At 43.0% G+C, this 24,927-nt stretch overlaps 1 protein-coding gene across 3 annotated transcripts in view; it reads right to left on the reverse strand.

Annotated features, from left to right (window-relative positions):
• Positions 1 to 24,927, reverse strand: part of LOC144264241 (cytosolic beta-glucosidase-like) — a 91,797-nt gene that overhangs the window by 36,988 nt on the left and 29,882 nt on the right. For 2 of the 3 annotated variants that reach the window (XM_077815800.1, XM_077815802.1), the window contains exons 2-4: positions 16,954 to 17,008; positions 12,080 to 12,279; positions 4,093 to 4,320 (exon numbers count right to left, since the gene is read on the reverse strand). In XM_077815800.1, the coding sequence (XP_077671926.1) occupies positions 4,093 to 4,320; positions 12,080 to 12,197 (346 nt within the window). In that variant the 5' untranslated portion in view covers positions 12,198 to 12,279; positions 16,954 to 17,008. The remainder of the gene's footprint in view (positions 1 to 4,092; positions 4,321 to 12,079; positions 12,280 to 16,953; positions 17,009 to 24,927) is intronic. The other variant, XM_077815801.1, reaches the window with a different exon arrangement.

Genomic DNA, 24,927 nt, shown 5'->3' on the forward strand with positions numbered 1-24,927 from the left:
AACTAATTCTTTGCACTGGTTTTTGGATTCAGTGTGTGCTAACATTAAAAAAATGCAGACACAGATGCCCTGGTCTACATTGTAATTGTCAATGTTAGGCCTTAAAATTAGCTTGCTTTCACAGTTGTACCATATGGTTGGTCTTTTCTCAAGGATTCTACTCATACTGTTTTTTAATCCAACATCTGATGCAGCAACAAACTGAGAACCTCAGACTTAGTGTGCAGCTTCTTGCAAGCAGACCAGTGCCTACAAATCCGCTATCACAGCAAGATTTGATGGGCTTGTTTACAATACGCCTGGCAGTTTCCTCTCTAACTGCAACCCCACAAGAATATGGGGAGATGCATGTGTCTGTCTGGGGGCAGAATTCATCAAAATGTTCCTTTTAATTCTTGAAAAATTTAATTTCAAAGTTCAAATTTACAATCAATTAGGGCCAGATTGTGAATCCTTTACTCCCCTTGGTGGACAGGGGCTCCCATGCCTTCAACGTGGCTATTCATGTGGGTAACTCTTTCTGGTGGCAGTAAGAGTTTTCTCCATCTAGCCCTTAGCTGGCAAAACAGAAGGGCCCTTTGCTGGTTCAGCATCCTCTTTTTTAACATGGGCAGGAAAACTCCCTAGACACTTGTCATAAATATAAAAGGAAGGGTAAACACCTTTAAAATCCCTCCTGGACAGAGGAAAAGCCCTTTCACCTGTAAAGGGTTAAGAAGCTAGGATACAGAGGTGATCCTTTTACTTTTTCTTCTATTAAAATTCTTCTTTTAAGAATCTGATTGCTTTTTCATTGTTCTTAAGATCCAAGGGTTTGGGTCTGTGTTCACCTATGCAAATTGGTGAGGATTTTTATCAAACCTTCCCCAGGAAAGGGGGTGTAGGGTTTGGAAGGATTTTGGGGGGAAAGACGTTTCCAAACGGGCTCTTTCCCGGTTATATATCTGTTAGACGTTTGGTGGTGGCAGCGATAAAGTCCAAGGGCAAAAGGTAAAATAGTTTGTACCTTGGGGAAGTTTAACCTAGGCTGGTAAAAATAAGCTTAGGAGGTTTTCATGCAGGTCCCCACATCTGTACCCTAGAGTTCAGAGTGCGGAAGGAACCTTGACAACGCTGATAAGAGGTGGCCAGTGTAATGTTACAGATTACTCAGTAGAATTTGGGAAATTTAAAAGCGATCAAATATCCATTTTCCAGATTTCAATTAATTATTGAAAAAGGCTTATAATCTTGTGTGATCTGGAAAGAGAAATGCAGCTATATCACTGGAAATCATCAGCATCGTCTGGTGACCTGATAATGCTAAAACTGGGATGACGCCATTTTTATGTTGGTACCCCTATGGATCAGTTAAAAGAGCACAGAAGGGCAGCATATAGAGTTCTGGCAATGTGTGTGTCTGTGTTCTGAGGGGAGACCATCTCGCTGGGGTGTTCTAGTAAGGCCCAATTGGCAGCAGGAGGTGGAGAGGAAAATGCACTTCATATCACAGCTGGATGGAAAAGGGATAGGGTAAGCCCTGGAGGAGAGTCAGAGTGAGTCAGTGTGGATTGCCATGTGATTCTGAGGTTGAGGGTGGTACTCATTCTGCCAGGGATACAGGACCCATTTCTCTCTTCTTTTCTGCCTCCCTCTCTCCTGGTCCTACCCTAAAGTTGAAGTCAGGCAGAGAAGAGAATTATGTGCTGGGTCCAATAAATCACACATGCTGTCTGCAAGTTCTGGCTCCCTCCTCACTGCAATCTGCCATTCTGCAGCTAATACACAATCCTCCTTGGGGCACACAGGGCATAGAGAATTGAAAACAAAACAAAAACTAGCCACTACATAAAAAACAAAAAATTAACTCACAGTAGGTTTAAACTTGACATTTTATAGGAGTAAAACCCCTACAACATTGCTACTTTAGAAGAAAACCCCCTTACACCTGGAAAACAAATGTTAAAGCTTTTTCCAAATGTCCCGTGTTTTAGGTGTGAAATTGGTAGTGAATCAGTTCACGTGAATGGTTTTTATTTGAAAGGACATTGCTTTAAGGTTTCTAATTCTTCTTAATTCTTTGTAGAAATGTTTATACAGAAGATAGTGGCCTTTCCATGATATGCAGCTACAATTGCTTCAACAGATCACTGCACAGGACAAGTGAGCTCCTGCCTAATGAAACACCCTTCCAATGCCCTTTCGCTAAATGTAAAGTTCATAAAATTAACCAGGCAGCTGTTTAAAAGAGGGATCAAGTGAACATTTTCAAAAATGATATTTAGTTGAGTTTGGTCAAAATGTTGTTAGCTTTTTTTCTTACCAACTCTATGGCTGTTCACTATCTCCTACCCTCTCTTCTAAATAACAAAGCCTGTTCAACAGGCAGCTCTGTGGCATATGAATAGCACCTGTGGTGCTATCTGAAAGAAATTGTGTTCCTCAGAAATAAAACTAAGGATACTCAGCCAAATTTAATTTTCATTTGCCACAAAAAGCATCCAAACTAAAGGGCAAATCCTGCCCCGGGGCATAGCCTTAATGCTTAGAAATTCTGGTGATGGTGGGATGGAATCTTCCCATCCCTTTCCCATTCAGCTGGTGACATGACGTGCATTTTCCTCCCCACCTCCTGCTGCCAAATTGGTCCTTATTAGAACACCTCAAAGATATGGTCTTTCCTCGGAAGGCTGGAGTCACTCCTGCACCCATGCTGTTCAGAAGGATATGGCTGGATGGTCTGCTGTCTATGGATCAACCCACTCTCATGGCATCTGCATATCCACCATCTCCTTATGGCAGAAGCTGTGATCTGCAGAATGCAGGAGGTGAATAGAGGTCTGCACGGGCAACCCAAATTCTGAAACCTGAACACTCTTAGCACAACCTTATTGGTTCTGTGTGTATGGATCTGCACAGCCCTGGAGTGGGGAATTTGCTAATAAATCTTCCCCCTCATTCTCTTTCCAGCCCTTCCCTTTCTTGAATGGGGGGGAGGAAAGAACACCCAGGGTGAAGACTGCCCAAGAGCTCAAAGATTGACATCTCCCCAGAAGGAGTAGTCCAGGTAGCAACAAGGAAAGGGTGAGGAACTCTTCAGACACAGCTACCATCCAATTCTATTTCCTTTTTGTTTTGTTAGGGACATTTTCCTTCTGCTGCTGGCTGTTTGTTCCAACCCCTCCTCTTACTCTGTTCCTGATGCAGTTTCACTCCCCCTAGTCTTCACATTCTCCTCCAATCCTCCTCACTCTGTTTCCCTTTCCTCTGCACTCAATATTGCCTTTCCCTTCCTTTGCTTATTAGCTCAGCCAAGACCCTTTCCTCTTGCCAATTCTCTCTGAAGTGAAAAAGCAGAACAAATGTGGAACCAACATATTTGCCAACTGTCAATTCTTTGCATACATTGCAGCTCTCTTCTCCCACCCTATTCCTGTCTTGCGATCTTACACTATATAGTCTCCTTGGAGCTCTTTGTAGTCTCTTTTTTTTTTCTCGTGTTTGTACAGCACCTAGCACAATGCCTACCCAGTCTGGAATGAACCTAAAGCCACTAGTGGAAAACAAATGAACTGTGAGATCCCCTCTCATTGGCCAGCCAAGGAGTATATTGCTTGAGTACCTGCAGAAAAGTCTGTCCCACTTAGACAATGTATGCTATTCAGTGTGCAATTCAGAATGTCAGTAGATTATGTTGATACACTATCCACATGCATTTGCCAATACTGTCAAATATGGGATGGATTGATTGATTTGTTTATATGCTTTCCTCTTATTTGCTTCGCAAGTTCTGCAGAGGTTCATTGTAACTTTGCACAATCCCATGAAATAGAACAATTTATCATCACTTTTTAAAAAATTTAGAACAGGCAAAAAATACCTGGTAGGGAACATAATACTCATCCCATCCCAAAAGATCATGATATCCAAGGGGATCTAGAGTATTAATTAGGAAGTTGTTGCAAACCTATAAAAAATCATCCCATAATTACTCTGAAAAAAACTTGCAATTTCAAAGCTACACTGCAGAATAGCATACTGGATTAATTATGCCAGACTGCAGCAATAACCTTGAATTAAAGCTGCAACCTTCTATTTTTAAGAAACAATTGCCTTTCTGGTTGATGAAACCTGTCGTCCCATCAGGTAACAGACGTGACCAGGAAAGAGAAAAGCGATAATGAGTCAATCCAAGCTGTTTGATACATTTCAAATCTTCCTCCCACAGAGTGTAGCTGCCACAAGCTACATCACCAGTCTGGTTCTTGAAAACTCGATCTCCTCCCTGATGGGTGAATGTGTCCCAAACATTAGGGCCCTTTCCATCTGCATTCCAGCCTCCTGATTAAAAAACAAAACTGAATCATTAGACTTTTGACATCAAAAGACATATGTTGAATGTAAATATTTATCACATAAAGTGGACACAAGAATCTCAGTACCTTGTAAGTAAATCAAACAGGGCTTTCTCTAGTTCTTTCACTTAAAATGAATAGATTTTTTTCAAGCTATAGAACATTTGTATTAAGTTCTGCGTTTATTCATGGTTTTGTCACTGCTCACTATTTGAAAAATCTGTTTCAAACAGCACGTACAGAGGTTCTGACACACTGCATATTATTGTTAGCCAAAGATCAGATGCTTGTGAATCTTCTGAGATATTAACAAAAAGTATTTGCTAATGCAACTTTCACCCATGAACGTAAAGGGTCTGTCCATATCAAAGAAAGCCTTTAGGATATGAAAAATACATCCAACAAATAGGCACTTATGGCTTTCTGGATGTCCTTTGAAAGTCCTGACAGTCTGTTAAGAAGAAAGGAATGCCATTATGAGCCATGGCCCTAGGCATGTATAATATGAATTAATAACAAAGCTCTGTGAAACTTCTGCCTTTTGCTTAGACAAACGTTCATGGAAAAACTGCAAAGATTTCCACTAAATTAAATTTTACACTACACGGTCACAATCTCTGCACCATTTTCTGCATTCTGATTATGCTGGGATATTGTGTAGTGTTTTTGAAAACTGAGGTAGAGAAATCACCATTAAAAATTCAGTATTTAGCCCTGAGTATTTAGTATTCAGTATTTAGTATTGAGATCTGAGATACCACAGTGTATAAACTGAGTAAATGCAGATTTCTTTATGACAATCATTGCAGTCTTTGCAAAACCATGTTGTAATATGTGCAAATGTTTAATGTGAAAAGCCCTAGAAATCCCCATCCCTGCAAAGTACAGTTAAATCACAAAACTCAGAATATGCCAAAATTCTCCAGTTTCCTTTACAAGCAAAATTTTTCAAAGCTCCAGTTAATGCATGTTTCCTGGGTTACTGTCTAAAAACTAAAATGACATTGTAGGTTAAAATCATGTATAAATTAAATATCAGTTGGCTGTAAGATTAATACCTATATAATAGCTACATATCAATCCTCAGTAAAAGTGTTTTAATAATCAATTAGTATCATAGAAATTAGAGATGGAAGAGCCCTATTAGGAGGTCATCCAGTCCATCCCCTGCCAATGTGAGATTGCTCCCTAAAGTATATTCAGTACTTAATGCACATCTGTCTTGTTAAATTTAAGTTTAATGCAAGGTTAAGCATATTGCAGACACTTAATTTAAAGCGTTACTAGAATCTGTAATATCATTTCGATAGCCTAGTTTCTGAAAGATCATTGTCATATTTCATATTCTTTACAGAATTTTGTAACAGTACACAAGCACCAATACAGCTACCTAAGGTTATTCAGTAAATTGAGCTCTTCTTTGGGACAGCCTTCAAACTAGGTCCATTTTTAGATCTAACAACTCTGAGTGTCCCTTAAGGTTCAAGTTTTCCCACAACACAGTGCTGCAGTATTCTCAGATATATACAGTGCTGAAAGTTTTCCACGGGTAGTATTTGACTTTAGTAGTTGCATGTTAAGTAAAGATTCAAATTATTCTCCCAGGAAAACACTCAAAGTAAAGTAAAGAGTAATTATTTTGTATTATCTAAGGGTTTTAGAGTATTTAAAAGGCAGATTCTGTTCGCCCAAAACTAGATACAAGATGCCCAGTTCTGGGTCATAACATGGCCCCTTTGCAGTGCTCTTCTTGGGCAGCTAAGAATTCCCCAGGCATGTAGGAATTCCCAACTGGCACAAACTCTTCCACCTTCTTTATCCAGTCTACTCAGCAAGTGGGGAGAGTGCCAGGGATTGGATGGGATAGGACAGAAGCACCTTGGTGGTTCTCAGCCAGTGTTAGCACCCCAGAGTGGCTGATGCAAAGTAGCTGTTTGAGGCCGCTATAAGATACATTGGAGCTAAACTGGCCTCCAGACCAGCTTCAGGACTGAAGAAGAGCAAAGGTCAGGATCTGGTCATACATTTCAGCTATTGTACACACAGCTGATTGGCCAAATCACTCTAGACTATATTTATATGCCCTCAGATATTTAAAATAATGATTATAGACCATTTATATTTCAATGCACATACCTCAGTCTTTACAATTATTAAAATGGAATGCATTGGAGTAGTTCTCCTTTAAAAATTAAGTTACAGCAGGAATAGCAGTGCCCACTATTTTTAAGGTTTTATTTGCTTTTCCAAACTAATCTCTTTGCACTCAGTTGTACCTTTCCAGAACCCTCACCTTTTGGGTTGAAGTTTTCTAGACTTGGTCTCCAGCCAAAGGTGAATATTTGCTTAGTATAGCTCAGCTTGCTCATACAGAGTGAGTGAAGAAAATATGTTTTTACCATTACTAAAAATTCTTGCAATTTTTCTCTTTCTCTTTTTTTAAAGAGCTCTAGTAGAGAGTTGAAATTTAGCATAGAAATGGCCCTCAGTAAGGAGAAGTGCCTTGGAGTGTTCTGGTGAAAATTGATTTTGATTTGACTGAGTCATGCAGCTTTGAAAGCTGCACTTTGAGCATGCAGAGTACAATTGGTGTGATTTTTTTAGCACTTTGAAATATATTGAGTGAAGTAGGCTGAACTGTGCATAAATACATAGCTGATAGTGAAAAATAAAGTACACTCTGAGACCTTGCCTCATTCACTGTGCAACTTGTGATATGTGCAACAGTTGAGTTGGGCTCCACAACTCTCGACTCAGTCACACTGCCTTGTCAGGTAAAAGCTGTATAGCTCCTAGGCTTTGAAGAGTGAGTTAACCTCTATGGACCTCCTCGGTTTTGTGGGGATAGGGTATTTCCAATAGTGTCTAGCTGAATATTTTCACATTATAGATTTTAAAAAAAATTTTTTTTAATAAAACCCTGGGAACATTAAAGTTGCTCATTGTCAAGACTGGGTCATGGGCAGCCAGCCTGGATCTGGAGGATGTCCAAAGTGATCACTTTTCTAAAACCCGAAAAGGACCCACACAATGCGGCAAGCTACCAACCAATCTTTCTGCTATCTGTCATCTTTAAAGTCCTGGAGCAGCTTGTCCTCCAGCGTATGTCTCCAGAGGTGGAGATAACTCTCAGCTTCAACCAAGCTGGCTTCCAGAAGAGTCAAAGCATATGTGACCAAATCCTGGGCCTCGCTACATATACAGAAAATGGGTTTCAACAGAACTTGAAGACAGGAGCTGTTTTCTTGGGCCTGACAGCGGTCTACGATACAGTATGTCACACTGGACTTCTGGTAAAACTATTAAGAGTTCTTCCAGAATGGGTGGTGGACATTGTTGAACTTCTACTTCATGACAGTCATTTTCCGGTACATATGGGAGACAGAACAAATGCATGGAGAAGATAATCCAGTGGTTTACCCCGATGCTTTGAGCTTGATCCCACCCTTTTCAGTCTGTACACAAATGACCTGCCACTGACTCAGTCATACGAGTTTATCTTTGCAGATCACATCTGCTGTGCGACACAGTCATTCTCCTTCACCAAATTGGAGAACATCTTGAACACCGACTTAGCCAAGATGGCAGCCTACTGGAGCAGTTGGTGCCTCCAACCAAGTACGACCATGACAGTTTTGAGCATCTTCCAACTCCACAATGCAAGCACTAATGGTGAGTTAGACATCTTTCTTAAGGGCAAACAACTGAAACATGAGGCAAAACCTGTCTACCTTGGTGTCACATTGGACTGCACTTTGACTTTTCATGACCATCTAAAAAATACTGCTGCCAAAATCAGGACTGAGAATAATCGAATCAGCAAATTAACCAGTTTGACATGGGACACAGGCACACAGACACTTCACACATCGGCTCTGGCACTGTGCTATTTCTCAGCAGAATACTGTGTGGTGTTGTTGGCCTCACACTAAATTGGTTAATGTCAAATTGAACTCGACCATGCATACCATCACAGGCACCGTGCACCCCACTTGTATTCCATGGCTACCAGTTCTGAGCAATATAGCCCCTCCACACATTCATCACAGAGAGTCTATAGCCAGACTGGTGGAGAAGCTACGTGCCAACCCAGGGCTCCAACTGTACACAGACATTTTTAGTCACCGCAGAGGCCAACTTAAGTTGAGGTGTCCATTGTTGTCTCAACTGCCAGATCAGAATCTGTCAACAGCAACCCTATGGCGCAGTGAGTGGTCAGCTGAAGGAGTTTGGAATGGTTTCCTTGTTGCTGATCTGACCATTCGACAACTGGGATTTGACCCGCCACAGGACAGGTTCTGAACTGGTGAAGGAATATTCGCAGCCAACATCTACACCTGGGGTATGTGCAATGACCCACTTTGTCAGTGTGGCCTTCATTAGTCTATGGAGCATGTTGTTGATGAGCGTGAACTGACTAAATTTCATGTGTGACGTGTCATTCCATATTCTTTATGAAAATATGCCTATGATGTGAATATGACATAACAGATATACTTCATGCAAGATGGCTCCTGTGAGAGATCATTGGAAAGATTATAATTTTACTGGATGAGATTATCCAATTTGTATGCCTGTATTATTTCTGTATCTGAATTTAGGAATATAGACTATGTATTTCAATATGCTACTGTGGGTGATGCCCACTGCTAACACTTCAGGTACAAAAATGGAAAAGCCAGACAAGCTGGATGGCCCATCAACAAGGACAATGGACTGTAAAAGAGCTTAGTCTTCCTGTGAACATGTGGATCAGCCTATGAAGAATGGCTACATGGTCACCTACAGAGTCAGGTGGTCTTGTCACCTGATACTAAAACGTTATCTGGGACTTCTTGTAACTTTCCACTCTAGGGGAAGGGGGGTCAAGTTTGGAAAACAAAGGATTCCCGCCTTATGTAAATCCTATTTCAGGGTGGGGAGGAAGGCAAACAGGACTCCTCCTCTCCATGGTCTGTCTGCCCAAGAAGAAAGACTGCAAAGGGGAAGGCAAGGAGGGGTGCCAGATGAGACAGGGGTCCAGTCTGAAACGGAATATAACTGGAACTCTGAACCACAGAAACTTTGCAAACTGCCTGCAACAATATCTAGGGTGAGAAATACTATTTATAACCAATTTCTTTAGTGAAATTAGCTTAGTTTGCATGTTTGATTTCATTTGCTTAGTAATCTGCTTTGTTCTGTTTGTTACCCCTTTTACCACTTAAACTCTGCCTTTTATAGTTAGTAACATTTGTTTTGTTTATTATTAAACCCAGTTTCTGTAATTTCTAACTGGGGGGGCAAGAAGTGTGTACACTTCCCTCCACATTGAGGGAGGGGGCGAATTTCATAATATATCTTTGGGTCTGCACTCCAAGGGAGGTGGATATCTGAGTGCTGGAGCAAGTCCTTAAGCTGAGTCTTCCCAGAGCTGATCTTCAGCTGGGTGTGGCCCTGCCTGTGTGTGTGTTAGAGGAGTTTTAAGAGCCTAGCTCAGCAAGACAAGTTAAAGGGGGCCCATGCTGGCAGAAGAGGTAGACTCAGTGGTATCTCAGTACATCAGGTGGCTTCCCAAGGGGTCCAACCTGTCACATCATGGTGGCTTTAGGGCCCTTCATTCTGCAGATGAAGCCTCTGCCAGGTGGCTCAGCAAGCACTGCAAATGCTAGAAGAAGAAGAAGCCAGTCTAGTGGATAAAGACAGGGCCACACATCAGGAATCAGAGTCATTTGTCAATCTACAGTCAAGTACCCAGGAGTAAGAAAGCAGAAGGCAAAGCCAAATCATAAACTTGGTAACAGAGTCAGGAGATAAATGCTGGGGTCAGGGATCAGGACCAGCATAAGGAAGCAGGCTCTGTAGCAGCATCTAGCTGGAGTTCCACCTAGTTGATCAACAACTTTCTTGTATCTTTTCAAGATTAAAGTATGTCCAGACCAATCAGGAATTAGCAATGTCCTGTCAATGGGGCCCTCCATGGGTGTCAAATTCTGCGGTGTGTGTGTGCCTCTGATGCTCATGATTCACCAAGTGTTTCTGATGCCATGCATGGCACCAGTTGCCACCCAGGGAATCAGCAGACCTAGTGCTGCTCCATATACTCATCTAGCCACTCAGAAGGCAGGATGTGATATAATACTAAGCTTCCATGTGAATTTCAGCTCGGGGAATAGAGGAGTAGTTCCCACTCTTCCCCAGGGCCCATGGAAGCTGTCCTCAGCAGGAGAAAATGAGTAAGAAAGAGACAGCAGGCTGGGCTTCCCCGAGTTTCCCACCACCTCAAACCTGCAGGTAAAGCTGAATTTATGCTGTTTCCCCCTCTGTGGTTTGAGACTTGCCCCTTTTGAGGGATATGAAAAGGATTTAGAATTAGGCCCCAAGGATGGCGTTTTACACCTGATATTGTATTTCTTCGGTTTTAGAGAGTAAAGAGGTCATAGTGCCCCAATCTCCTTCCCTCCATTACTCCAAGCTTTGATTATCACTCTCTGGTCTTCAAGGGTTCCCCTGCGACCTTTCTTCCAGTTGCCCCAGTCAGACCACTTGCTTGAGGCTCCTCCAAATCCCTGAAGTGTTGCCATCTTCTCATCAACCTGCTTTCTACTGTCTCCTTCCACCTACCTCTCCTACAGGGATCCTGTCTCCCTCCAAACCCCACAGCCTCCAACACCCACCGCATATACTCCAAACCTGCTCCCCTAGCCTCCTCTGTCCACATCATTCTCACTAACACCTGATTCCATGTGCCCCCAACTTCCCCATAGTGCCAGCCCACAAATACTTGCTTCCACTTTACATTGCCCCCTCATCCATAAGCCAACAACTGCTTTGGGTCTGGTGTCCCTACCCTTCTGGTCTCTCAAGCCCTAGCTACCCCCACACACATGTGGAAGGTCTGGGAGCCTTATCCCATCCCCTCTCACAATCTCTGGAATGGTCAGTGAGCTACCCTCCATCTGTTCATGGGGATTCACCAGAGAGGATCACTGTCCTTCAGTCCTCTGAACAGGTACTATGGATGTTTATGTGAAGGAATGCTCACAAACAGAAGATGGCTGAGCTCTGCTTTCTAAAGGCAGGTCGCAGAAGAAGTTCGGCACCAGTGGGTGAGTTTCCCTATCATGGAAGTCCAAGAAAATGTAGGCCGGGCTTCTTCTGAGCACAGGAAAATCCTGCCCACTGTGGAAAGGGATCCCAAAGGCCTAGCACGGACCTCCCAGTCTGCTGTCCTTCATACTTCCAGGAGATGGGTTCTTACTTGTGCCTCTCCCACCAACACCTGCTTCTGGGGAATTAATTATGATTGTAACTTACATGAACACCTGTTCTCACTTCTTTGGGCATGAGGAGGCCCTTGCAAGCTAAGCAATCTGCTCATGTCTACCCCAACAGAAAGGCGAGAGTGAAGGCCTAGTGGGAATGTAACCTGCTCCTGCTTCCTTCTCCCACCTTGATCACTAGGAGGAAGGATGCATACTTACCTTCCCCACCTGCCATCTGGTCTTGTTTCTGGGATTTGGGGATAGGTTTTCCCACCTCAACTGTTCAGGGCAAGGAGCAGTTAAGTGAGAAATGTCACATGGAGTTGCACAAGAGTTAAAAACTATGCAATGGGCCAAAACGGAACATGGAATCCCATCCCCTCCACCTGTCCTCTCAATATTGGAGACTTTTGGATCCAGACTTCATGACTTGGGTCCCATCTTTGCTTCAAAACTATTTAACGCCCTCCTCCCTTCCTTTGGCATATGGAAATCTGATACCTTCAACTTGATAAGCTGCTGTAGCAGCACCCCAAGCAAATCCACTGGGGAAAGAAATGTCTTCTGGGTGCCAGCCACGAGGGGCAGGAGCAAAGGAGGCAGTAGTAGCTGAAGCCATGTGGCTGGTGGATCTGGGCCTCCTGTGGGGCTGACACCGTGCTTCCTGGATGGACTGCTCTTCCACTTGCGATAAGCAGATTCTGTATCAAACACAAACACAGAAAAATAAACCCTGAGCAGCTTCACTCTCTGAAGGACAAATTGTTGCAACCATATCTTACATGTCTCATGATCTGAACACAGAGGCTTAGCTCAGCCTCCCACGCACACTAAAAGGGGAGGGGCAGCAGTGCAGCAAGCTACAAGGGCCTTGTGTACAAGTAGCTCCTTCCTGTGCAAGGTACTGGGCTGTCCAGATCAGGCCTCTGTCCTTCCCTGCCCATGTAAGCTGCCAGACTACCCATACCTAGAGCTACTTACTCTGAATAAGGTAATGAGCCACCCAGACAGAAGCTCCTCCCACTTTCCTGTAAATCACTCAAACCTGGATCCCACTCTTTTTCTGGCACTGAGTCCCCCCCCACACATCCCCACTCCATACATGGCCCAGATCTGGTCTGGTTTGGTCACATTACAGCACATAGTAAGGGCCGTTGCCCCCAGTGTGTGGGATTGTAACATTCAAGCTTGTGACTGCTGCATGTTTCCTCTACTTATCTATGGTTAGGTATTCACTGCACCTGGTCAAGGAGAGTCTGAGGAGGCCCTTTGTAAACAGACACTCAAAACTATAAAGGCCCTAGCTAACTGATATGTGTGAAACTTCAAACATGGCACGCTAGATGGCACTATTGCAACTTCTTTTTCAGACACTGCAAGAGCTGTTTTCCCTCTCTGGATTACAGTAAACACATATTGATTTATGCTAAGGTCAGTATCCCCGTTTATTGGACCAATGGGCTACATACACCTCCTGAGAAATTCAGATGCTAGCCATGACACTCAACTCTTTGTATTTCTGTCTTGTGTTGTATTATTTGCCTTTGCTTGTACCCTTTGATTTATAAACCTTTCCAGGTGGGGATCTGTTACAAACACACCTACCACTGCAATGCATCATGCACATTAATAATAATTTATATGGCCTTGTAAGTCAGATAAAAAATTGACATTGCCTGAAAATCATTTATGCAGTTATGTACAATCTCTTACCAAAGCTAGTTTTTTGTTGTCTTTTTTTTAATGAAACAAGCAACTTTTATCAGAAAAAAGGTCAGTTTAAAGTTGTAGAACAGTTGAATTAATTCCAAAGGTGCACATTATAGAGCCAGACTGTGCTGATGCAATATAAAATAACAGGAGTGCATCACAACAGGAGTGCATTTCCTCAAATATCTCTCAAAGTTTTGCTCACTCCTTAGAGGTAATATCCCTTCATAGATATTAAGGTCCGAAGGGACCATTATGATCATCTAGTCTGACCTACACAATGCAGGCCACCAAATCTCACCCACCCACTCCTGCAATAAACCTCTCACCTACGTCTGAGCTACTGAAGTCCTCAAATCATGGAGGAACTAAAGGGGAATGAGGCAGTTCATACAAACATGTTCCAAAAGCATGTGCTGATGTATGGTAGTGTCAAACATCCATTCTCCTTTACACATTTTTTATAAATGGGGGGGGGGGGGGAATGATGTGATGTATTAGCAACTCTTCCCATGGAAGCAGCCTTCTTAGAAATGTACCAATAAAATGTTAAAGTGTTAATTTAAGTTCACAGCGGTTAATACCAAATAGCACCTTGCAATATCCAAGAAGGTGAGCATTATGTGTTAACTATGAAACTCACCCTGGGACATACTAAATCTTGATTAATGGGTGTGCATGAATCAGAATAACTATGTATAATTTTACAACAGTCAACATTACACTAGGTGCTTCACAAAGATTGTAAATTGCACAAAGTCCCTGCTCAGTAGTACACACAGTTCAATTTCATATGTGACATAATATGGGGGGAACTAAACAATGGGAGTGGCAGACAGTTGTCACTGGAGTAAGAATGTGCAGCTCTGTAAAACATACAAAATAGGTTATTTAAGAAAGAATCACTATTGACTCTTGTAGGTGTTGTGAAAGAGGTGGGTCTTAAGGAAGGATCTGAACCCACAGAGGGCAGAGATATGGGGAACCAGTTCAAGGAAAATATCCTAGATGAAAAGGGGCCTGGACACAGTTGTGGTAGAAGTGGACTAAAGCTGCCATCATTATTCAATCAGAGCGGGTGTGGGGTGATGAGATAACCGACTAGGTCAGACAGAAAGATGCAGAGCTTGGAGACAGTCTCTTCTTGCCCCTGTGCTATTTAGTAGCAAACTGTTCCAGCCTCACTCCCAGCTTTTTCTTTGCCCACTCTAGCAAACCCAATCCAATGTGAAATCTAATATTCCAGTGTTTTGTCTGCAGCTTCATACAAATCCAGAGCTGAATTTAATTATTCAAATCCAGACCCGAATTCACATTGGTTCCAGATCAGACTCATTTTTGTTTTTAAACCTGCAGTGGCACAGACCACAGCTTGGACTTGAACCAGGCTTTCCCAGAACAAGATTGAGCTTCTCCTTACTTTGATGTACCCAGATAGGGATTTTTTTTACTGAGTCAACTAGGCCTGAAAGCAATTGGTTCAAGGGCTAGTCACCAACCCAATCAAGTAAGTATGTATCTCACTAGGGCTTGGCCTACACTTGCAATTTATGTCCGTATAACTACTTTGCTCAGGGGTGTGGAAAATATACAGCCCTCAGCAATGCAGTTATGCCAGGGGCAGGCAAACTTTTTGCCCTGAGGGCCGCATCTGGTTTCTGAAATTGTATGGAGGGCTGGTTAGGGGAGGCTGTGCCTCCCCAAACAGCCAGGCATGGCCCAGCCCTGGCCCCCTATCTGACCCCTCCGCTTCTTGCCCTCTGAGGCCCCCCCCGGGACTCCTACCCCATCCACCCTCCCTGCTCCCTGTCCCCTGACCGCCGCACCATCCAACCCCTCCTCTCCTTCGTGACAGCCCCCCCAGAAGCCCTTCCCCCATTCAACCCCCATTCCCCGCCCTCTGACCACCCTGACCCCTATCCACGCCCCTGACCACCCCCTGAACTCCCCTGTCCTCTATCCAACCCCTCCTCCCCCACACCCTGCCCCCTTACCACGCTGCCTGGAGCACCGGTGGCTGGCGGCGTGGCTGCACCAGGACAGGCAGCCATGCCGTGCAGCGCAGCACAGAGCAGCAGGTCAGGCCAGGCTCTGCAGCCCCGCTGTCCAGAATATTGCGCTGTGCGGCAGTGTGGCTGCAGGGGCAGGGGGACAGCCTCCCAGGCCAGGAGCTGGGCAGGATGGCCCCATGAGCCGGAAGCGGCCCATGGGCCATAGTTTCCCCACCTCTGAGTTATACGGACCTAAATCCCAGTGTACATAGTGCTATGTCAGCAGGAGGGCTTCTCCTGTCAACATAGCTCCCGCCTGTCAGGGAGGTGGAGTACCTACACCAATGGGAGAAGTCCTCCCTTTGGCATAGGTCGAGTCTTCATTCAAGTGCTACAGTGGTGCGCTTGCATGGGTGCAGCTGAAGCTGTGTAAATGTACACAAGCTCTGTGATGAAGGCAGCAGAGTTTTGCTTTGGTATTTTGTCTGTATGGTTGGGCTGAACTGGTTATTATAACCAAAGATGTATCCTTAAAATGAACTATCCCTGATTGGATCTGCCTTTTCTAATCCCAGATTATTGTTGTTTAAAAAAATTAATTCTCATCATGACACAATTCGACAGACACTTCAGTATGGTGGTATGGAAATGCAAGTTTCTTCTCCTCAACTCTCCAGTCCAAAGACAGAACAGACCTAGAGTTGCTTATGAAGCAAAACTATATTACTGAAACTGCTAAATATGGACATTCACAGATCCTGAGGCTTGTCTGAAAAGTGGAAATTGCCATTCAAGTTGAATTACTATCCCGGGTAAAAAAATGGAACAGATATTGAGAAAATAAAGGTACTAAATATCTTCAGGACTTCCAGACAAACAATTGTTTTTTGCATAAATTAATGAATGGCAAGCAGGAACTAAACTGTCATGTATCCGAATTTTAGTAAATCTTTTGATATAGTTGTCACACAGTCTGTAGAGGCCCACGACTGCGAGTGCCAGCCTCAGGGCAGACTGTCAAAAACAGGACAGACACCCCAAACTGGTGATGTGTTCTATAATTAGATTTCACCAGACCAGTAACAGATGTGCACTCCTGGATCATTATACCTGTCTTACCATGTTTCAGAGTAACAGCCATGTTAGTCTGTATTCGCAAAAAGAAAAGGAGTACTTGTGGCACCTTAGAGACTAACCAATTTATTTGAGCATAAGCTTTTGTGAGCTACAGCTCACTTCATCGGATGCATACTGTGGAAAGTATAGAAGATCTTTTATACACACAAAGCATGAAAAAATGGGTCACGCTCCTTACAATGATCACTTTAGATAAGCTATTACCAGCAGGAGAGTGGGGTGGGGGGAGAGAAAACCTTCTGTAGTGGTAAACACCCATTTTTTCATGCTTTGTGTGTATAAAAGATCTTCTATACTTTCCACAGTATGCATCCGATGAAGTGAGCTGTAGCTCACGAAAGCTTATGCTCAAATAAATTGGTTAGTCTCTAAGGTGCCACAAGTACTCCTTTTCTTTTTGTCTTACCATGGAGTCTCAGAAGTCCCCTTAGTCTATCTTGCTACCCAGACAAACTGGACTTAGTGATAAATGGTCACTTACACCAAAAATCACACAATATTCAGGTTGTTTCCAGTCCCAAGACACTAGTCACTTACCCCAGATAAATCGGTACCCTTGATCTTACACCAAAGATAACACCTGTAGCCAATTCTGTAATAAACCATTGAAAGGTGTATTAACTAGTAAAAAGAAAAAGTTATTTACAGGTTAAAGCAAGCAAACATATACACACAAATAAGTTATTACCTAAATCCTAAGAGTGACAGAGTGGCTGGGTCATTACACATATTGAATCTATTTCCACATGTTAAGTATCCTCACACTTTCTTGTCAACTGTCTAAATGGGCCATCTTGATTATCACTACAAAAGTTTTTTTTCTCCTGCTGATAATAGCTCATCTTAATTAATTAGCCTTTTACAGTTTGTATGGCAAATTCCACCTTCTCTGTATGTGTATATATATAATCGTCTTACTATATGTTCCATTCAATGCACCCGATGAAGTGGGCTGTAGCCCACGAAAGCTTATGCTCTAATACATTTGTTAGTCTCTAAGGTGCCACAAGTACTCCTGTTTTGTTTTGTTTTGTTTTAGAGTTGTAATGATCGGTCAATTCAAAGTTGTCTTTCAGGGCAGACCCAGGCTTAACTCCTGGGGATCTCTGCCTCAGTTTACAGTCTCTAGTCCTATCAGAGTTCAAAACAGCAAAGAGAGATAGAAAGTTTTCCTGTGTCTTTGTTTTATTTCCTTCATTAAGCTTTTAAATTCACAGGATGAGCTTCCTTGCATGTAACATTTACAACGTGTGATAGGGCCATTAATCAATCCTTTGTATTGTGATGTTCCTTGATGGCCCCTTTTGATTTTGATAATCCTTGTGAATGGGCAGGGGGACAATTCCAGTGCCTGGGGTCACAAGTTCAGAGCAAACATTTTCAAAGTTATAAAGCAAAACTTATATATTTTTTATTGCATGAAATACTGACATTACAAGTGAGTTTAATGCATGCAGCAATTTACAAGCACTTCCTAGAGTCTAAGCACTAAATACATTCTTATATGACTAATACCTACTTTAAGCAAAATTAAAATACAGATGAGCTGGTCTGGTCTTCAGCTATGAGTTTGTTAGTTCTTAGCTAACGTCTGCAGCCTGGGCAAAAGCTGGCATCAGTGTCACAATAGTGTTTGAAAATCCTGTTCTCAAAACTTAATTCAAATTGGTTTGAAGATAAGTCATGTGGACTGCAGTGAAGAGTAATAATAAACAATAACTTTGAGGGGAGTTGTTCAGTGCAGTATGCAGATTGGAATTACTTCTAATCCTGTTTAATAGCTTCAATAATGAGCTAGAAGAGGGAGTAAATGGTACATTAATGAAATCTGCAGATATATTAAAATGGGAGGAGCTGAGCACACAACTGAAGATGGAGAAAATACAAAGGGGCAGAGTTAGATTAGAAACATGGACGGAATGTAACAATAAGAAAAGGAGTACTTGTGGCACCTTAGAGACTAACCAATTTATTTGAGCATGAGCTTTCGTGAGCTACAGCTCACTTCATCAGATGCATACCGTGGAAACTGCAGCAGACTTTATATATACACAGAGAATATGAAACAATACCTCCTCCCACCCCACTGTCCTGCTGGTAATAGCTTATCTAAAGTAATCATCAGGTTAGGCCATTTCCAGCACAAATCCAGGTTTTCTCACCCTCCACCCCCCACACAAATTCACTCTCCTGCTGGTGATAGCCCATCCAAAGTGACAACTCTTTACACAATGTGCATGATAATCAAGTTAGGCCATTTCCTGCACAAATCCAGGTTCTCTCACTCCCTCACCCCCCTCCAAAAACCCACCCCCATACACATACACACACAAACTCACTCTCCTGCTGGTAATAGCTCATCCAAACTGACCACTCTCCAAGTTTAAATCCAAGTTAAACCAGAACATCTGGGGGGGGGGGGGTAGGAAAAAACAAGAGGAAATAGGCTACCTTGCATAATGACTTAGCCACTCCCAGTCTCTATTTAAGCCTAAATTAATAGTATCCAATTTGCAAATGAATTCCAATTCAGCAGTTTCTCGCTGGAGTCTGGATTTGAAGTTTTTTTGTTTTAAGATAGCGACCTTCATGTCTGTGATTGCGTGACCAGAGAGATTGAAGTGTTCTCCGACTGGTTTATGAATGTTATAATTCTTGACATCTGATTTGTGTCCATTTATTCTTTTACGTAGAGACTGTCCAGTTTGACCAATGTACATGGCAGAGGGGCATTGCTGGCACATGATGGCATAAATCACATTGGTGGATGTGCAGGTGAACGAGCCTCTGATAGTGTGGCTGATGTTATTAGGCCCTGTGATGGTGTCCCCTGAATAGATATGTGGGCACAATTGGCAACGGGCTTTGTTGCAAGGATAAGTTCCTGGGTTAGTGGTTCTGTTGTGTGGTATGTGGTTGTTGGTGAGTATTTGCTTCAGGTTGCGGGGCTGTCTGTAGGCAAGGACTGGCAATGAGATTCAACTTGGAAAATGGCAAAATGATATCTGAGTAAAAAAACTAAAAAATATTTAGAGAGGTAGAAATCTGGAGAGCAATAATGCTAAAAGAGACGTAGAGATAAAAATATTGAGAAATTAGACACGACTTTGCAATCCAATATGGCAGCAAAAAGGTCAGTGAAACTTTAGGCTGACTAATCAGAGTCATGTCACATGCCCATCTTAATGCAGCTCTGAGCCACCGCATGTGGAATACTGAATTTAGCTCTGGGCAGTTTATAACCAGAAAAACAGACTACCAGGAGGATATCCAGAGAACAGCAACAAATTGTTATGCAGCTGGAGGAATCTGTTTATGAAGAAAAGTTAAAAGAGTGAAGCATGTTTAGCTGGCAGAAAGTATTTCAGAAAGCTGGGAGACATAGCTGCAAGACCACCTGCCAATGAAGGAGAGGATCATGAAGGTGGTGGGGTGATAGGGAAAGCTGAAGGTTTTCCTAATGGTAATGACAACCACAGGCGCCGACTTTCCAATGAGCTGGGGCGTGCTCGATCCCCGGCTCTGCCCCAGGACCCTGCCCCCATTCCACCCCTTCCCCCAAAGCCCCACCCTCACCCGCCTCTTCCCCCCTGCCCTGCCTCTTCCCAACCCCACTCCATTCCTGTCCCACATGTTCCTGCTCCATTCTGCTCCCTTCCCCGAGTGTGCCACGCCCTCACTCCTTCCCCCTTACACCCCAGAGCCTCCTGCATGCCATGAAACAGCTGATTGTGGCGGCCGGGAGGCACTGGGAGGAAGGGGGAGGCGCTGATCAGCTGGGCCTGCAGGCAGGCAGGATGCACTAGGGGGCTAGGGGGAGTTGATAGGAGGGGCTGCCGGTGGGTGCACAGCACCCACCCTTTTTTCCCCCTGGGTGCTCCAGCCCCGGAGCACTCGTAGAGTCAGCACCCATGATCACAACGTGCAGTACAATTTTCAGTACCACTAGACAAACTGTACTTATGTTCTAGCATGGACTTTCAAATGCTAAATGTAGGAGCCACAAAGTGGTATTCCATGTTAGTAGTGAGCCTTCACAAGCCATTGTAGTTCTTGGACTGACACTGCCAAATGAGTGGTCCTGTGCCATTAATCTTTGGGCTACCTTCCTCTGTGTGAAGTTTAAAATGGAACTGGCCATTCAAAAGCTGGTCGTTGCTACTGCCACAATAATATTCCACTAGTAGGTCGGACTGGGTTTTGGTCCAGACTCTTGCATATGCATAGATCAAACACAAAGCCTTGCATGTGGAGACCCATGCTTTTTTTATATACCGCTTCAGATTGTCCTGTTTTCTAGCATTTCTGGATTTTTCGCCTTCTAAGTGATCAAGCACAAAAACAACAATAAATTGTCATGTTAAAAGTGTCAACAATGTACAGCACAGCTGATGCATTTGAGAATCAATGCAAAACAACCCAGAATACTTAATGGCCAGGGGAAGGGTCCTCTTTTGAAAAAAAAAAACCCAACAAAAACAAAAAAACACTGTTCTCTGGGCCAACACCTATTGGCTAAGGCTGGATGAGATAGCTGCCTAGATTTTCCAAGCATTCACAAGCAGTTGGTAGAAGTGCATGGGCAAACTAGCTTGATATGACTTTTAAAGGAAAATATTTGCTGTGTTTAATCATGTGTGCTGCAGTAACCAGCTACAAACCTGGTGGCTGAACTTTGTGACTTTCTCCTTACCCATAACTATTTCACATTTGGGGACAATGTATACCTTCAAGACAGTGGCACTGCTATGGGTACGCGCATGGCCCCACAGTATGCCAACATTTTTATGGCTGACTTAGAACAACGCTTCCTCAGCTCTCGTCCCCTAATGCCCCTACTCTACTTGCGCTACATTGATGACATCTTCATCATCTGGACCCATGGAAAAGAAGCCCTTGAGGAATTCCACCATGATTTCAACAATTTCCATCCCACCATCAACCTCAGCCTGCACCAGTCCACACAAGAGATCCACTTCCTGGACACTACAGTGCTAATAAGCGATGGTCACATAAACACCAGCCTATACCGGAAACCTACTGACTGCTATACTTACCTACATGCCTCCAGCTTTCATCCAGACCACATCACACGATCCATTGTCTACAGCCAAGCTCTACGATACAACCGCATTTGCTCCAATCCCTCAGACAGAGACAAACACCTACAAGATCTCTATCAAGCATTCTTAAAACTACAATATCCACCTCCTGAAGTGAAGAAACGGATTGACAGAGCCAGAAGAGTACCCAGAAGTCACCTACTACAGGACAGGCCCAACAAAGAAAGTAACAGAATACCACGAGCCGTCACCTTCAGCCCCCAACTAAAACCTCTCCAGCGCATCATCAAGGATCTACAACCTACCCTGAAGGATGATCCCTCACTCTCACAGATCTTGGGAGACAGACCAGTCCTCGCTTACAGCAAGCCCCCCTACCTGAAGCAAATACTCACCAGCAACCACACACCATAGAGCACAACAAAAACACTAACCCAGGAACCTATCCTTGCAACAAAGCCCGTTGCCAACTCTGTCCACATATCTATTCAAGGGACACCATCATAGGACCTAATCAAATCAGTCACACCACCAGGGGCTCGTTCACCTGCAGTTCTACCAGTGTGATATATACCATCATGTGCCACCAATGCCCCTCTGCTATGTACATTGGCCAAACCGGACAGTCTCTACTCAAAAGAATAAATGGACACAAATCAGACGTCAAGAATTATAACATTCAAAAACCAGTCGGAGAACACTTCAACCTCCTTGGACACTCGATTACAGACCTAAAAGTGGCAATTCTTCAACAAAAAAACTTCAAAACCAGACTCCAACGAGAAACTGCAGAACTGGAATTAATTTGCAAACTGGACACAATTAACTTAGGCTTGAATAAAGACTGGGAGTGGATGAATATTGACACAAACTAAAAACTATTTCCCCATGCTAATTTTTCCCCTACTGTTACTCACACCTTCTTGTCAACTGTTTGAAATGGGCCATCCTGATTATCATTACAAAAGTTTTTTTTCTCCTGCCAATAATAGCCCACCTTAGTTGATTAGTCTCATTAGAGTTGGTATGGCAACCCCAATTTTTTCATGTTCTCTGTGTGTATATATATATCTCCTCCTATTGTATTTTCCACTGCATGCATCTGATGAAGTGGGTTTTAGCCCATGAAAGCTTATGCCCAAATAAATTTGTTAGTCTCTATGGTGCCACAAGTACTCCTCGTTCTTTTTGTTAGAAACCTGTTACACCCAGCATATTTCCATGTGTAAGTGTACAAAGAAACCTAAAAGCCTTAAGTGGATTTGATTGAATCCTCTTTCCTTTTTGGAAGAGGAAAAAAGATGTGAATATAGTATGTTTTTACAATTAACACTGGACAGTGCCTAAAAGCACCCGTAGCTCATTCTTCCCTCTCCTAGGATTTTCACCAGTCGGGATCTGTTGGGTGCTTAGCACTTTTGAAAATCAAGGTCAGTGATTTTGGTTTATCACGTAGGTTGTGATATTAATTCTTTGCTTGGAAAGAATGAGGAATTAAACATCAAAAATGTCTATGTATTTGACATACGGTACAAATTTTCAAAACCTGATCTCCATTGATATGCAGGCATACCACACATACAAATTGTTTATGATTTGTAATTTGCATTCTCATTTTTGAGCACCATCACATTTACAGTTCAGAAAGCTGTCTCCTATCCATGCAAGTGATAGAGTCCATCACTTCTGAGCATAGGCTCAAATATCTGCACAGAACTGGAGGCCAGGTTTGGGCTTTATTGAAAATTTGATCCTACATGTCAAACGTATAAATATGTAGGATGCTTTGTTTGTGTTTTATGATAAAAACATTTTAAAAAATATTCAGGTCTGGTGACCGAGAAAAAGGCTGAAGTGTTTTACTTTGACAACATACATACTTGTTGGAATGTGAGTTAGTATCTGTCACTATTTAACATGCTGGTCATTCTGGAAGGGTAGCTTCCCTTCTGTTGACAGGTAAGTAGTAGCTTGTGTTTGGGGCGAGTTTTTTCCTCCTGTGAAACCTTGTTCTGTTTTAGTCTATGTAGTGCTCTCACATTCCCTTGGTAGATTTAGAGTATACAGATATTGATTTAAGCAGATCACTTGAATGAGAAGGTAATATGCTCTAGTGAATGGGACACTGGACTGAGACTCAGGAAATCTAGGCTCCTTTCCCAGCTCTGCCACTGACTTGCTGTATGAACTCTGTGCCTCTGTTCCTCCTCCCAGTCTTTGTCTGCCTTATCTTTTTACATTGTAAACTCTTCAAACCAGGAACTGTCTTACAGGACCTAGCACAGGGGTTGGCAACCTTCGGCACACAGCCCAGCAGCGTAATCCACTGGCGGGCCACGAGACATTTTATTTTACGTTGCCCGTCTGCAGGGTCGGTCCCCAGGAGCTCGCAGTGGCCGCGGTTCACTGTTCCTAGCCAATGGGAGCTGCAGGAAGAGGCACGGGCGGCAGGGATGTGCTGGCGGCCACTTCCTGCAGCTCCCATTGGCTGGGAATGGCAAACCACAGCCACTGGGTGCTGTGGGGGGCCGTGCCTGCAGACGGTCAACGTAAACAAAATGTCTCATGGCCCGTCAGCAGATTACCCTGATGGGCTGCGTGCCGAAGGTTGCCAACTCCTGACCTAACAGAATGGCACCCCAATCTCAGCTACCTGGGAACTGCTGCAATATAAAAGCAAAATAAATGTTAAATTAATATAAAATTATTCCCCAAACTAGAGATATGCAATGAGCACTATTTAAATGTTAGCTTCCCTCGCCAAAGTTTAGCAGCCTAGGACAAAACTGATCTTCCCTTCTATTTTCAATAATTTCATTTCTATGCTTTCACATATATATTTTTCAATTGCAAGTCATACATATTTAGCTATATTAGTCAAAGGAACCTGCTATGATTGATTCAGCAATGAGCCAACTCTGACTACAACCAATAAGCATGAGCCCAGCATTTTTTACATTTATGGCAAAGTCACTACATTTGTTTTCAGAAGTAGATATAAACAGTGACACTTGCTTTCATAGCAGTGAACCTGTATCTTTTGTTTTCTTTTCTCATATAAACATCATTTCTAATTACACTGACAATGACTCATGACGTTGACTATCACTTCAGAGAACATACTTGAAAAACCAGTCAGATTTAAGCAATCCCATTATATAAGTAGATTTATTTACTGTATTTACATAAAATTCACTTCCATATACCAGCAAGATGATGCTACCAACTATTAAGCAGCAACACTCTGTGAGAGAGAGTAGTTGATATTACTTTTCCAAAGATTTGTGCTATGTCATTATATTGTAAATATTTTTTTTTGCTTTTGCAAGAAATACTTGTTTATTGTACTCTTCATTTTTATCCTGCAAAATATTAGCAAACACTATCGCAAGCACCTGGAATGTGAGATAAGTAGCACAGCGGTACTTTAATTTGACAAAGTAATCTA

The sequence above is a fragment of the Eretmochelys imbricata genome, chromosome 4 (genome assembly GCF_965152235.1).
Source record: "Eretmochelys imbricata isolate rEreImb1 chromosome 4, rEreImb1.hap1, whole genome shotgun sequence".
Taxonomy (NCBI): domain Eukaryota; kingdom Metazoa; phylum Chordata; order Testudines; family Cheloniidae; genus Eretmochelys; species Eretmochelys imbricata.